The following is a 15838-nucleotide window of genomic DNA, read 5'->3' on the forward strand; positions in this document are numbered from 1 at the left end:
GCTATTGAAAACATTATGGCCAGTCTTCGGTCATTAACTATTTAATCCTACACATGAGGGTCTGACAAAAGCTGACATAGGGGAGGGGTCACCAGTCCATCACAGAGCAAACGTTGGTTGTAGTTTGTCCCATCGTAGTATTTTCAGTATTTTAGTTTGATTATTAAAAAAAGGGTGGGTGCATGGAAAGAGTGCTCGAGCAGGGTAAGCCTATGATGTGACATAGAAGTCAGCAACTAGTGTCCCGTGACAGATCTCTTAAATTTGCCATTTTTGTACAAGATTGAATAGTTGAGGGTCAGAAGGAGCATTAATAAAGGTTAACAATGGGTAATAAATGCTTAATTAATTAATATTTTATAATTAATGTGTATCAAATATCGTTGTGTTCTTTGTAATGCAGGCAGAAGAACGCCACGGAAACTTTGAGGAGAGACTACGACAAATGGAAGCTCAGCTCGAGGAGAAGAACCAAGAACTGCAGAGGGTATCACTATTTATCTTGCTCTACTCCAGTGTTTGAATTACACTGTGACACAACATGTAAGTGTGAGGCAGCGCGCTCATGTGCTGAGTCAACTCACTGTCTTGTCTTTTCCCAATCGTCTTACTACCATGACAAGAGGGAACATACATTTTGATATTACAAATTAAAATGTAAGTAATTTGAGTCATGTTGCCACCATGCATGGGTGGTAACAGCAGGAAGAGAATTTTGTTTATTAGTGGCGACATTGACAAATGTTCAGGAATTTAGCAAATGAACTTCATTGTAGAGAAAACCAAAGTCTTCAGACTGAGCTCCTGCTCAGTGTCTCAAAGTAGGCTTTCAGGGGAGCAAAGTTCCCCTTTGCTCCACCGTAATTCCCCATAACTCCCCCATAATTCGAACCTTGTTGGTACAAGATAAGAGGTATTCAAACCATGCTCTACTCTGCTAAATCTTCGTATTATTAATAACCACGAGTACTTTTCATGTGACCCTGCTCCCTTTTAGGCGAGGCAGAGAGAGAAGATGAATGATGAACACAACAAACGTCTCTCGGACACGGTGGACAAGCTTCTGTCTGAGTCCAACGAGCGACTGCAGCTCCACCTCAAAGAAAGGATGGCAGCACTAGAGGAGAAGGTAAGGACATGGTCTCATCACTAGAGCAGTTTATTTTAGGACAGAAACTAATTTGTTTTCTTCTTGCTTTGTTAGAATGCTCTTTCAGAGGAGTTGTCCAATATGAAGAAAATCCAAGATGATCTCTGTGCCAATAAGGTATTCATCCTTTCTACAATTTAATCTCGGTATTTCTGTATGAAGAGTCAAGGACATTCGTAAAAGTCTGTAAAAATACAGGAAACACATTTGGTCAAGCGTCACAGCCAGCATATCCACTTAGGCCCCTCATGGGCTTTCTATGTTACTGGAACCATATAGGACCTGCATAATTTGCCCACTTCAAGCCCAGGTCCACTTAGTTCCCGCTCAGTACCCAGGCAGACTAGAAGGGTTACTAAGTGGACAAACACACACCATAAAAACCAGAGAAAAACCTGCTTAGGACCCATTATTATCAGCCTGAATATTACCCTTGTGGGGCTCTCATGGACATGCTAGCTGGGAGTAGATGGTCTTCTGACTAGAAGACCAGGTGGTTTGATCCCCAGCTCCCCAAGTCTGCATGCCAAAGTGTCTTTGTCACATCTGAAGGGTTGCAACATTTTCAAAGTCTTCTCGCACATTTCCTTCATCACCTTTCTTCCTAATCCCTTAGGAGCAGTTGCTTGCTGAGTTGGAGCGAATACAAATGGAGCTGGATCAGCTAAGAGGCAGGACTGGCACAGGTTACTCCAGGTTAGCCACAATTAACATTTAAGAAGATGTATTTATGCAGGAAAGTATGTCAAAATAAAAATTAAATCTCTCAAGGGATACAACAAGTACACTGCTCCTTCTACCTGCATTTTGTTTGCTGTTTCCCATTCAGTCTTTATACACTTAATTAAATCTTATCATATAACCACTGATGTATTGCTGTGTGCATCTACAAATGTGATTTTTAGATGCACTGTTATTGTGTCTTGAGCGATTATGCCTGAATACAAACAATATCAATAAGTGAAAATCTGACTTATTCTTGTTTGTGTCAATGCCATGGAATGGTCTCAGAGTTTAATACATGTCAATTGAGGACACAACTAGCAATGTGGTGATGATAGATGCTTTTTCATCTTATTCAGCTGGAGGAAAAAGGAATCAGCAGATCGCTGCAGCAGGTCTCACACTCTGTCTATATTATTTTTTAGTTGAACAGCACGGATAGTCACGTATATCAGCAAATATTTTATTTTAAATAAATAAAACTTAAATTGTAACAAAAAAAAATACACCAGGGTGGTGTAGTTCCATGTGTGTTCACCCCTACAACTACCAGACTGAATTAATCACATATTAAGCTCTGCTGATAAACTTTCCTTTCTTTGTCTTCCAGAAATGTTGTTCCATTTGTATTAGTACAGCAAAATGGAAGTAAATACATAAGGTTTTTCAATTAAGGATCATTGAACACATATTTTAAAAGGAAATTGTGATGCATCAAGAAACATAGACAATAGATAGCTGATCCAAATCACATAGAGAGTTCCACTAATAGTATATCTAAAATGGACGTGAGTCTTGTATTTTTTTTTCCAGAGAAATGACTGCATCATGTTCAAGTGTGGTGCACTTGAATTAACAAATTAATTCTGGATCTAACCATAGGGCTGGCAGCGTGAGTTCGCTTCCCTCCACCCTCTTCCGAAGATCTCTTCCAGGGAGCTCATCAGAGCTGCGGTACCCCCAGGGCGGAGGCTCGCTCCCGTCCGGCTACAGCAGCTCCACTAGTGGGGTGGTGGTCAGGCGGGCACACCGTGGCCGATGGGGGCCTGCTAGAGATGATAATAACAAGGTGCTGAGCGCAAGCTGAAATAATGTTGGACTGTTGATGAAACTGTGTTTAGGATGTATTCATGCCTTTACCCTTTGCCCTCTTCCCCTCATTTCAGTATGGAGAGTGGGACAGTGGGACTATGATTGTTCCCGGGTATGATGGCGGTGTAGAGGGAGGCTGCTCGGATGATGAGGAGGACAGGGAGACTCTGTTCGGATCGGAGCTTCTCTCTCCCAGCGGACAGACAGACGTACAGACTTTGGCCATCATGCTACAGGAACAACTGGAGGCCATTAATAAGGAGATCAAGTGAGTGCTGTTACAGCAAGGGTTTCAAACTCAAATGACTTGGAGGCAAACAAGTCTATAGTCTGATCAAGAGGGGGCCGGTCTAGAGAAAAATGTGTGTTCTGTAGTGGGTGAAAAATATGAGCTAAATAGTACAATACAATATTCCATCATGATATTGCAATAAGGATATTCATGATGATATTTCACAGAATTTCAAAGTAAAAGTGTTAGTTTTGATTTGGAATGATGTATACGTCACAATAAAAACATATAAATGATGCAAAATAAATCAGATAAATGAATCTAAAAATCAGTAAATAATAACGTGGCTAACTATCATTAAAACACCAATGAAGATCATACATACATATATGCAATAAATACAACCACATGTCTTATTATTTAAGAATATATTGTTATATTATATTCTGTCTATATTATTCTATAGGGCTGCCTTTCCCGTCTAAGGATTTTCTTAGTCAGCAAGATTAGTCAATTGAAGATTTTTCTAATTTTTTCATTTGTGCATTTAAAAAAACAGTAGAAACACAAAGAAATGTCAAAAAATGTCAGAAGTTTAAATGCTGACAGAGGTGGAAAACTAAATGCAAATAAGTTCAGTGGAAGCAGATTCAGTGAATATTTGAGTGCTTGGATAAATAGCAGAAATGGTGGAAATGGCTGGTGAGATGAGGTATGTGTGTATCAACCCAGCCCTCTATTTACATCATCAAGTTGCATCTTCTAATTATTGTGTGGTGACCTAGGCTCCTGCTTATGTCAGTGAACTAACTTCCAAAATCACAGTGGATGGAAAACATAAAATTGCAATGGTTAAAATGTACAATTCACTTTGAAGGCAGTGTAAAGCACAGCTTCTCCTCTTCCCACATTATTATATGTACTTCAAGCAATTTCTTTCCTATGTTCTGTTCAGGATTTTCTTAGTCTAACCCTATATCTAAAAATGTGGAGCCATAGTTAACTTCTCCACAAGTTACTGCACTTGCCTTTAGATTACTCGCTAGCTGAGATGTATTTGACTCCTCAATGCAAACCACCAAGGAAATCTCTGCCACGTCATTTAAAATGCTTGAGGGTATGAAGAACAGTAGAAGAACAGAAAGAAGAGCGGACTCACAGCAAAAATGTCACAATCAAAACGATTGACAGACAAAAGTGCATGTGTACATAATGGCTTCAGTGGAGGACAGTGGAGACCAAAGCAGGTGAATGATTTTTTAAAGCAGAACTATGCAGGATTATTACCCCAATATAACAATTTTGGAGTCACTATAATGGTTAAATGTCTTGTTGGAGGGAGTTTGGGGGCTGTCTCCACTCCTCTTACTGTCTGTTAGCAAATAAACAGACTTGCAAGATCAGGGCTAACCCAAAGTCTTCAGAATCAGGAGGTCTTCTGAAATCTATAGGGTCTTAAAATATTTCACAGCATCACACAGATGCACACCCAGCCAGGTATTGGCTATAAGATCATGGCAGCAATAGTGTTACTTTAGATGTGTATCATGGCAGAGCTGGTCAAAACGAACCAAGCTATTGTCAACCACAGAACTTAAGGAACTGTTGGTCTTGGAAATTGTTGGAAATTGTGGAAAAGACTCAGGAGCCTGAGATATTAAAATCATGAAACGTTTTTTTTTTCTTTTGATTTTTTGTCAATAAAGTTTTTTTAATTAAATTTTATTTGGTTGGTGCCAATTCATGACATACATTATCTCAAGGCACTTTTCATGGTAAGGTAAAGACCGTACAATTATTATCGAGGAACCCAAAAGGGACACACTGAGCAAGCACTTTCTTTTCCTCATCTCTCAGGCTCATTCAAGAGGAAAAGGAGAGCACAGAGCTGAGGGCAGAGGAGATTGAGAGTCGGGTCAGCAGCGTGGCCCTCGACGCCCCGTCTCTTCCCCCCTCCTCACTGGGAGGACGAGACAGCATTAGTCGGGGCTACATGACTCCCTCCATCACCTCCTCCACTTTGGCATCTCCTTCACCTCCCAGTTCAGGACATTCCACCCCACGTCTGCCACACTCCCCAGCCAGAGAGACTGACAGACAGGTACGCAGTCATCACAGGTGTCAAAGCTGTGAGATGAGTTTGTTCGTTTCACAAACAGCGTGAATGTACTGAATGTTTTACACCCTGCAGAATAGCAAAGATGGCGAAGAGTGCAGAGCACTCGCCCTGGTTGACTCCACGCCTCCCGCTGTTCCTCGAGCTCTACGATTGGACCGGATGACACACACTCACCCTGGGGCGGGCCTGGATGACCACCGAGAATTTCGCAGGTACTCTAAGAGACATTTTGGCTCCTTACCCATACCACTTAGCTCCTCCCTCCATGTAAGTGTACTGTGCATCAATTATTTTTGAGTTGGAGGGAGTGTGATGAAGTATACCAGCTAACTGATCCTGCAAAAACAGATTTGTCAACTTCACTCGTAGGGTTATGAGATATTTCCTTGACTAACCAAACCCAAGGAAACTAAGGTTACCATCATAAAGCTAACATTTGTTAGCATGTTGTGTAGATTTGCTAACGCTGCTTGTTTGCAGTCCCTTTTACTGGTCCACCACTATTCCTAGGCATTAAAGTCATTTTCTAACATGTATCCACTTAGCTGCAGATAATCCTCGAGCCTAGTCTGGTTAACGCCAGACTGCATCATGCTCAATATTGAGTTTTAGTCTGGAAAGGGTGCAGTCACCTCCAAATTCCAATAGGCGTGACCAACAAACGTAGATAAAAATGCCTCAGTTTGCATTCGGAAGACCTACAAACCATGTTGTGAGTAGCATATTGTAGTTTTTCTAGCAGCAATATCTATCCAGTAATGGCGTCTAACGACTTTTGCCCAGAGTGGCTCAATTTGCTTAAAATGGAAGCAACAGCCAAATTGAAAGACAGCTGCTCTTCGGTGGCCTGCATGTTGGATGTATTTAAAAACTGCTAGATGTCATTTCTCTGTTGTCATCAGGTTAATCCCACTTCCAGCATGCTGGGGGGAAAACCCTGTTGGCAATTGGTTCCCTTTATTCAGAGATTCTGTAGTTGGCCAAAATAACGACATTGCAAAAACTGCACCACTGGCAGATTCAGCTGGGTTCGCCCAGGCTACCTAGAGCCCATACATGCGATGTAATAACAGCTGATGGTGGCACTTTTGGGGGGATTGTTTCTTTTTGACTGTGGCATGTTGAATCTCTGGCAAAAACGTGTCACATCTGCTTATGTGATGAAGTGTCTTTAACCACTACCCGCTGTCACTCAGGACAAGTGGTCAAATTACAAATGGATTTTGCCTCTCTGACAAAAGTCTGAGCATCTTTGTTGTGTTCATCCTGTTTTTCTTCTCACTGTGTGTCTAGTCTGTCTGCTGATGGTGCCATAACTGCGAGTCAGGATTCCCTCCACAAAGCCAGCAAAAAGAAGAGCATCAAGTCATCAATTGGTCGTCTCTTTGGCAAAAAGGAAAAGGGAAGAATTGGTGCATCAGGGCGCGAGTCCACCTCACTGGGTTAGTAAATGACTTTCAAACTAAAACCATTGTTGTTGTTCAGCTGATAGATGCATATGTTAAAAGTTATCAACCTCTGACCTTTTGTACAGCCTCCACACCTTCTGATGACCTGGGTTCCGCTGATCCTCTGGGGCTGGCCAAACTTGGGACTGGAACAGTGGAAAAGGACCGCCGTTGCAAAAAGAAGTGAGATCATCTCACACTCTTCTTATTTTTAAAGAGCATATACGTCAGACATTGTGGTGGTGCAAGATACAAAGTTTATAAGAGGACGAGTGCAGTGCCTGTTCTCTTACATTTCTGTAGTAAGTCGCCCACCAAATTTGAAGCTTGTCAATCAACCCTTCAGACAGTTCAGATAGAGACAGTAGTACTGGGAAGGGTTGAGTGCAGGTTAGGCGGTCATGATGATTAACAAAGTTGGTAATTGGAAAGAGTTACATCTGTAGGTTTATATGGTAACATTATTGCAGATAATAAAACAAAATAATTCCTTGGGTTTACGCAGTGTTAAACTCCTGAACTCCTGAGTTAAAGGCTATACATAAACTCCACATTGTGTACATGACAATGTTCATTATAGCGCTGATATCAGTTCACAAAAAGCTGGCTATTACACATAAGTGTTAGTATCGACTGAGACCTGAGACATCTATGTTGAAGTTGATAAAGCAATGAATGTGTTAAATAGTAATTGATGATTAAACAATAGATGCAGTGATCAGGTGAGATATGAAGAAATAATCTAAGTCAAATGTCAAATTTCCTCTCTCCTTGCCAGGCACGACCTGTTAGAGGAGGCCTGTCGTCAGGGTCTGCCCTTTGCCTCCTGGGATGGACCCACTGTTGTTACATGGCTTGAGGTATGTCATGACACACACTGCTGTGGAATGGGAAGATCAAAAGATCAAGTCAGTTCAAAATGATGATATTTCTGGCCCTCATTCTTCAATACTATCATTGTTTTCTTATATATGTTCCTTAAGCATGTCCAAAGAACTGTACTATGTATTTCATTTAAAAAGATAAGTCAGTAGGACACAAATGCCGGATACGGCATGAAAGGATGCAGGTTAAAATCTAATTTAGTTGGAGAATGCATGGCTCAGTCCACTGACAGGCAGTTAAACAGAGTAAAAGTGCAAAAGCTTAAGTGGAAGTAACTATGACATAAGTAAAAACCATGTTAAAGTCAAAAACTACAGAAACACCAAATTATTAGTTTTGATGATAATGTGTTGATTCATAGAGAGAGAGGGAGGTCTTATAACCAGAGGGTGTAAAGGTTTGAAAGCCAGCCCCTCCAGTCGATATCTTAATTTTTCAAACTTTTTACTTTATGATTTATGTGTTTTTAAATAACATGCATAACATTTAAAATGTTATCGTATGTGTTACAGAAGCAGCGAAAAAACTGAATTTCTTTTTTTCACACACAAATTTGAAAAACAGTATATAATAATTATTTTAGGAACAGAGTCAGATCTGGGTTAAGGCTCCACAAACACAAAAGGGGCATTTAAACATTGTTTTATTTTTATTTTTTTATGTCATCATTCAGTGTACCCTAAATACAATTGTTACTTGTAAATCTGGTAAATTATGGTATATATTTGCAACATCTTCCTTCTATTTTCCACAGCTATGGGTTGGGATGCCGGCATGGTACGTGGCAGCATGTCGTGCCAACGTGAAGAGTGGCGCCATCATGGCTAACCTCTCGGACACAGAGATCCAGAGGGAGATTGGCATCAGCAACCCTCTGCATAGGCTCAAACTCCGCCTGGCCATCCAGGAAATGGTCTCCCTCACCAGTCCGTCAGCACCAGCAAGCACTCGCTCTGTAAGGCTCTTGATAAAATACAATGCTGTTGCTAATGCAGCATGCAAAATACATGTACAAACAACTTTATTTACAAGTCCTGTTGCTGACGTCATGCAACCGAGGTGATGCCCTCTGACAGGCAACAAAACTGTTCACCTCTGCAGCTCTGGAATAATGTCCTCTCTGAAATGTTCTAAATGTTAGTGGGGACATGTCCCCACCATCCATATGCAATCCTATGCCCTTGCATCCATGAACTTTGTTTGGTACTGTACTGTAGCATCATTGCAATACAGTCAAGTGACGTCATGTAAATCACTGTGTAATTGTTGTAAAACAATGTGGTAACTGCCATGGTAACGCTGTGAGCAAACTGAGTCACTTGACATCTGGAGCTCTACACTGGCATGAAGACAGACATATTAATGTATACAATGCTTTTTGTCATTACAGTCAACCAGTAACATTTGGATGACGCATGCTGAGATGGAGTCTCTCGCTGCTGCCACTAAACCAGTAAGACTAAATATGATCGCGTTGCATTGATTTTTTATGTTTTATTTTTTTGAGGGGGCATTTGACGATATTTATTAGAGCCCGAACCATGAATGGCAGGGGCCGGAATGGACACTGGCACAAATTTGTGTGAGGAACCAATTATTATCCTTCATATTATTATTATTATTAGTAGTAGTAGTAGTAGTATTCAATAAAATTGAAATTTGACTCCGTGTTGCAGCTGTGTGAGTGACTTGAGCCTTTCAATCACTCACAGTACTGGCAAACGTTGAATGCAGTAGATGCGCCAATTATTATCACAAGATGTGTAATTTCAGTACTCTACACTAAACAATGGAGATTTTCATCTGCATCAGTGAATAACTAACATTGATAAATATCACTACGCACTGAAAAAAGTGGATTAGGGGTTTAGTTACACTTTTAACTTGACAATATTACCAGAGTTCATACACTGATGAGTTTTTTTTTCTTCTTTTTCTTTGTCTCTAATTAGGCACTTTTCCCTCACTGTTCCCTCAAAGTCTGATTTGATGTAGTGTTTTTTTCCCCCCGACTACTTCTCATTCACTAACAAAACTGTCCCTGCTTCTGTCCTGTCCATTTCTTCTTATTCTGTCCTGTCACTGATTCACTGTAACACACACACTCACAAACACACTTCCCTCCCACCCCCGCATCTTTCTGCCTCCTCTCTCTTTCACTTTTTCTCTGCAAGGAGCAGAAGGAGTTCAGCTGGGACCAGGTGAGTGTCTGTTAGTATGTCGGTCAACACTGAGTGCCACTGATCACTGATATTACAGAAAAGCCTGACCAGTCTGGTGTCAGGTTAAGAGGATTTTGTACAGGGCACGTTGTAAAGGTGCAATATGTAACATTCAGCTTTGCAAGATGTCAGGGAACAGATGTGATTACGTATGTGTTCCCTGAATTTGTTTATTATTTGTATATATATATAGTGGACACCATTCATTTGCAGATCTGAACAATTTGTTCTCATCCAGATCTCTGTCTTCAGTAACAGCCACAGACCATGCACTGCCCTCATCACTATCAGTATCATGAAATTCCCACTGTCCTCACAGCTTTAGTGTTGCACATTATTTCAAAATGACCTGTTTTGTTGCATCTACGGCAGCATTTTCCGAATGCCCGACATGCAATTCCAGACTCATGAATCCTTCCGCACCTGGAATAGCTATCTTCATGTGTTGTCTACATGGCTCGTTAAACTTGTTGGCTACTTTTAGCGTTCTGCGTTAACTTGGTTCCACAAAGTAGGAAACACTCTGAGGATGAGTTGAGCTAACCATGGCTCCTGTGCCTTATAAAGCCACATTTTTAGACATGCCTAAACATTTTTGAAAGACTACTGGACAGAAAGTAAATGGCTAAATGATGACATCATATGTACCATAATGGACCTCTGAGGACCCAAGCCTAAGTGTAGCTTTATGCTGCCTCCAATCCTACAGATCCTGGCCTATGGGGACATGAACCACGAGTGGGTTGGAAATGAGTGGCTGCCCAGCCTCGGTCTACCCCAGTACCGCTCCTACTTCATGGAGTCACTGGTGGACGCCCGCATGCTCGATCACCTCACCAAGAAAGAACTGAGGGGTCAACTGAAAATGGTGGACAGTTTCCACAGGTTTGGAAGAGAGTCATGGTTAACTCTTGACATTCATCCAATTATATTATATTTTATAACAAATATTTGATGCTTGATGTGTCACTGTCACTTACAGGGTCAGTCTTCACTACGGTATCATGTGCTTAAAACGCTTGAACTATGACAGGAAGGAGCTGGAGAGGAGGAGGGATGAAAGTCAGCATCAAAATCAAGGTGAGTCAGACGTAATATCACCTTAGCCTGCGCAACATTTCTGCATATTTCTGCAACTATATTGAATTGTAGGTTACTGTCTTTCTGTCTCCTCCCGCATAGATGTCATGGTATGGTCCAATGAGCGAGTGATGTGTTGGGTTCAGTCGATTGGTCTGAAAGAGTATGCGGACAACCTTTTAGAAAGTGGGGTGCACGGGGCCCTTCTGGCACTAGATGACACCTTCGACTACACCGACTTGGCCCTTCTCCTTCAAATACCCAATCAGAACACACAGGTACTCCAAAGTACACCACCTTCACTGTCACCTGCTGAATAATAAATATAAAAATATCACTGTTGAGCCTTTATCTCTCAGCTGTGGTCAGAAAGAGTCTTTACTTCTTAAATCACCTTAATTTTGCTCTTTAATCTCTGCTGATCTGTCCACTACAGGCAAGGCAGGTCCTAGAGAAGGAGTACAACTCCCTCATCTCCATGGGAACAGAGCGAAGACCAGATGAGGTACGACAAACCAGACCATCAGTCGAAATCTGTTACTCTTGCAGGAGGAAGGAGTGTCATTTGTAATCACCCCAGCTAAGACTATTTAAGTTAACTATAAAGGCTTTGATCCAAACCTGTTAAATGGATAGCTCAGGTTTTTGATATCTGGTTGTACGAGGTACAGACACAGTCAGGGATGATTACACTCTACATGCTCCCTGCAATGAGAACCAGCTTGTGATGTGGATGCTTGCCCTTGGGAAACACTTTTAGCCATTTAACAAAAGGCTCACCAAAAAAAAATCTACATCAGCTTAAATCTACAACAAGTAAAGAATATATTTGTTATAACTTACTATTAGACAACCATTTTTGACTGGAAAAGTTTGTGCTTTGTATGTCACAGCTGAGCAGGTGAGGTGGAAGAGGTGCATAGTGCGAATAAAGTGAAAACACCAAGAAACACCAATGGAAAATGTATGTAATGTAAAAATAAGAATAACCTGAACATTCAGCAGGAATTTCAAAGTGGTACTTATATCACAAACACACGTTTAGCTTATCATTGCCTTGATCTCTGTGGCTGAAAACTCCAAGATGTTCCCATAAAGAGTTTCAGAATTTTATTATACTGCTAAAAATCTACCTTGATGGTATCATATTGAATTTCCTTGATTCCAGACAACTAAACAACACATAACTTACCGAAGCACCGTGGATGGCTCTGTTTTCTTTCATTTTCAAAGGGTTTGATTAGCATGGGAAACATACATTTATATTGCCAAAAGCAAGTGTAAAAAATCTAAACAAAATCGTGTAGTGACAAAATAAAACGAGATATGCAAAAAGATATAAATATATATAGGTACAGAAGGCAATAAAATAAAATAATATATAAAGAAATTCTGTCGCTCACTCTCTCTGTGTGTATACCACAGAGGTCGACAGAGGTTCCAAGTGTCTGTGCACGCTCTCAGTGCAGGACGTGTGCACTGTCAGTACTGACAATGTGTCAGTACCTCATATAACCACACTTCAAAAATCTTTCAATTCAAGTATCAGTATCAGCAGTGCTTTCCAATATAAAAATATTGCAGTAGATAGAAGTTTCTTGGTGGATTGTTATTCTGCCAAAGTGGTTCAGCTGTGTTTACACCAGTGCTTATTGTATACCTTACACAGAAAATATGTCATCAAACCCCATTAAAGCACCCCATTGAGATCATTCATTTTAAACAATGACGTCTCCACAGGATGGCACAAAAACATTTACTCGATCTCCATCCTGGAGGAAGATGTTCAGGGAGAAGGACCTCCGGGGCGTGACCTCTGACTCCTCAGAAACATTACCTGCCAACTTCCGTGCCTCCGCCATCTCGACTCCCTCTGTCACCCTGAGAAAAGTCCAGAGTGAAGGTGAGGAGATGCAGTTCACCGCAGCACAATGACAGCACATGGCTGAAATAGCCCTTTAACATTTTGTGTTTGAGTTATTGAGTTGAAATTTCACTGTGTGTATTGTTCTGGGGATTCTCAAGCGCCACATATCTCCGCCATGTACTCACAATGTATGTGGTGCAAAATAAGAGTCAGAGAAGAATAACAACATTCTGGATGGCGTGAACAGGAAACAGTGAGTTTAGAGTCATGCAACTGTCATTTTTATCTGCTGTATCTGTCGTATTTAAGCATTTAGCAGTATCTAATGACTCACTCACAGCCTGGTCATTCCCATACACCTTTCCATTATGTGTAATAGTGTATTTGTTGAGAAGGCTGAGGAAATTCACAGAAAAACTTTTTGAAGTGGTGCTTCCGGCAACACAGGTTGTGTTTCGAGCCAAATTCAATGAGTCATTCAGAATAAAATAACACTCACCCAGTGTGTGTGTGTGTGTGTGTGTGTGTTCGTGTCAAACACAGGTCGTAAAATCAAATCTTAAAAAGAACTTCAATTTACCACAGACTGATGCAGACTTGTGTCTTAAAACCACGTCAGTCAGAAATAAAGTCAAGTTAACAAAAAATACTTGGTGATAATGTGGACGTTGTCCTCAATCACCAACTTGTTAAACAATCTTTAAAGACATAATGTGTGTAAGATGTGGATAATAACATGTCAAAAAAAATGCTCTTAAACTATATTTCCCACTTTCTAATGGCCTGTGCATATACTCTGCAAGAACAGAGGGTAACACTTTAGATTAGGGAACACATGTTCACCATTAACTAGGTGCTTACTAACATAAGTAGCATACTAGCCCTTTATTAGTAATCATTAAGCATGTATTAACAGCTTATTCTACATAACCTTATTCTACCTCTATTACGACATGAATTAAGATTTTTCCTACATAAGGTGTTAATACGTAATAATAAAGGGCTAGTATGCTACTTGTATGCATGTTAGTAAGCACCCAGTTAATGGTGAATATGTGTTCCCTAATCTAAAATGTTACCGAACAGGGAAATGTGTTCTCTCTCCCAGGAGAAGGGGATGTTGACAGTACCACAGTTTTTCTTGCATGGTGTCTGACAACTATTGTGTGATTGACCAGAAATTTGAAGTGGGTGTGGTTAATGTAGTATGTACAGTGTATGTACATATGTACAGGCCTTAACTGCTTATAATAAATGTGCATAATTTCAGCTCTGATAATAACTTAATAATAATAATTTAATGTCCTAAATTGAACCATGATGGCACTGTAACCAATGTCAGTTTGGCTAAAAGTTATGTTTTGTAACTTCATTTTTACAATTTTAGAGTTTGTTTTATTTGCACCTACAATTAGTGGTCATCTATTTGACACCAGTAGTGAACAAACCAATGCACAGGAGCGGTGAGCAGCACTTACCTCCACCTGGGGAGTGACGGGTGTTGGGTACCTTGCTCAGGGGTACTCCAGCCTTTGACCTGTTCCAGAATTTAAATCAACAATGGTGCGGACCTATTCCCTTCCACTTGGCCATGGGCTGCCTGTGGTAAAGGAAAAAACACTTAAAACACTTAATCTCAAGCTTAAGATCCTGTCGCAATGATGCAATGATGACATGATGTCACCTACTTGCCAGCAGCCAGACTCAGTCCATAATGGAGGGGGAAACATTTTTGTGTGTCTGTGAAACCGTTGTGAAATAGAGTTGATATTACCAGAATATTTCAAATTCGTAGATCACACCTACTAACGCATTTTCTCTCTTTCAGTGAACTCTGGTCAGAGGGGAGAGTCGGGCTCTGTGAGAACATATTCCTGCTAAAAGATAAGCACACCAGGTGAGAAAAGCTCCTTCACACGAGACTGACTGTAGCTGTTGATAAAAATAGCTTGTGTGAACAGCACATGTAAAGGATGCACCTCAGCAAGGGCTATTGGGGGTTTGTCACGTGTGTTTTCCTTTCCGTTTTTTCCAACACTTTATTTATCGATTACTATGAAAACACACTGAAACACCCCTCAACAGTCTCAGCAAAAAAAGGTACAAAACATAATGTAAACAAATATATATATATATATGTACTATTGAATCCCAGGTTACACACCTTTGCATGTGCCCTGACCAGGACCAACTCTCCATTTAAAGAGATAGAGCCTATAGCTTTAAGGGATCTTACCACAATAAAAATTCTAAGGCTGCTTAAGCTGGTAGTAAGGTGACTTGTCTGGCCTGTGACTACCTACATCTGAGCGTCTATCCCACCGTCTCTGACACTTCACCACAATGAATAGCTCACTTCTCATAATTCGGAGTCTTGTTAGTTGCCACATTAAACCTTGTTAGGTCCCAGGGATCTGTTCACTTTGTTAGCTAGACTATCCATGAAGATCATCATAACATCGTTAGCATGCAACTTGACTTTACTGCATGTACACATTTGAAATAAGTAGCACAAAAGAGCCAATCTATTTAATAAATAAAGATTGATCAGGGCAAAGCACATGAGGATTAAATTGAAAAAAAAGGGATACATGAAATAAAAATAGAACAATACATAAGTAACTCGTTCTCACGCCTTAGTAACGCATGACCAGGGTGCGATTTGTAGGGGGGGATGGGGGAGATCCCCCCCCCTCTGGTTTTCCTATCCAATCTCTGCTAAATTAATGTTATCTTTGCTGGGGACAAGGACCCCCCCCCCCCCCTTGATAGCAATGCATGCAACTTAACTGATGGTACATAAACACTTGGAATCTAACGATCTTCAAACAGGGTCAATTGGAGTAGGCTGTTCAATACTGACAGACAGCGCATATGTTTCTGAACGTTTCTGAGCAGCAGTCCCTGCGCCAGCTCAGTACAGAAGGGGGACGGCTGAAAACCGAGGGGGGGGGGGAGGGGCGATGACGTGAGGCATAGTATAAGAAAACTTGTCTGCTTCTTGAATTTGCCTCTCCGGA

At 40.8% G+C, this 15838-nt stretch overlaps 1 protein-coding gene across 1 annotated transcript in view; it reads left to right on the forward strand.

Moving 5' to 3' along the window:
* The window catches only part of LOC310939424 (liprin-alpha-3-like), a gene marked incomplete at both ends in the record, with an annotated part of 30995 nt that extends 16296 nt beyond the window's left edge, over positions 1 to 14699 (forward strand). The window contains 20 exons of the mRNA XM_083904177.1: positions 404 to 487; positions 998 to 1129; positions 1205 to 1267; positions 1767 to 1846; positions 2798 to 2942; positions 3040 to 3233; positions 5055 to 5298; positions 5389 to 5528; positions 6610 to 6758; positions 6851 to 6947; positions 7543 to 7624; positions 8404 to 8604; positions 9040 to 9102; positions 9824 to 9850; positions 10581 to 10756; positions 10854 to 10951; positions 11054 to 11229; positions 11388 to 11456; positions 12692 to 12854; positions 14647 to 14699. Of these exons, the coding sequence (XP_083760303.1) occupies positions 404 to 487; positions 998 to 1129; positions 1205 to 1267; positions 1767 to 1846; positions 2798 to 2942; positions 3040 to 3233; positions 5055 to 5298; positions 5389 to 5528; positions 6610 to 6758; positions 6851 to 6947; positions 7543 to 7624; positions 8404 to 8604; positions 9040 to 9102; positions 9824 to 9850; positions 10581 to 10756; positions 10854 to 10951; positions 11054 to 11229; positions 11388 to 11456; positions 12692 to 12854; positions 14647 to 14699 (2436 nt within the window). The remainder of the gene's footprint in view (positions 1 to 403; positions 488 to 997; positions 1130 to 1204; positions 1268 to 1766; positions 1847 to 2797; positions 2943 to 3039; positions 3234 to 5054; positions 5299 to 5388; positions 5529 to 6609; positions 6759 to 6850; positions 6948 to 7542; positions 7625 to 8403; positions 8605 to 9039; positions 9103 to 9823; positions 9851 to 10580; positions 10757 to 10853; positions 10952 to 11053; positions 11230 to 11387; positions 11457 to 12691; positions 12855 to 14646) is intronic.
* Positions 14700 to 15838: the final 1139 nt, after the last annotated feature.

The sequence above is a fragment of the Microchirus variegatus genome (assembly GCF_963457635.1).
Source record: "Microchirus variegatus genome assembly, chromosome: 17".
Taxonomy (NCBI): domain Eukaryota; kingdom Metazoa; phylum Chordata; class Actinopteri; order Pleuronectiformes; family Soleidae; genus Microchirus; species Microchirus variegatus.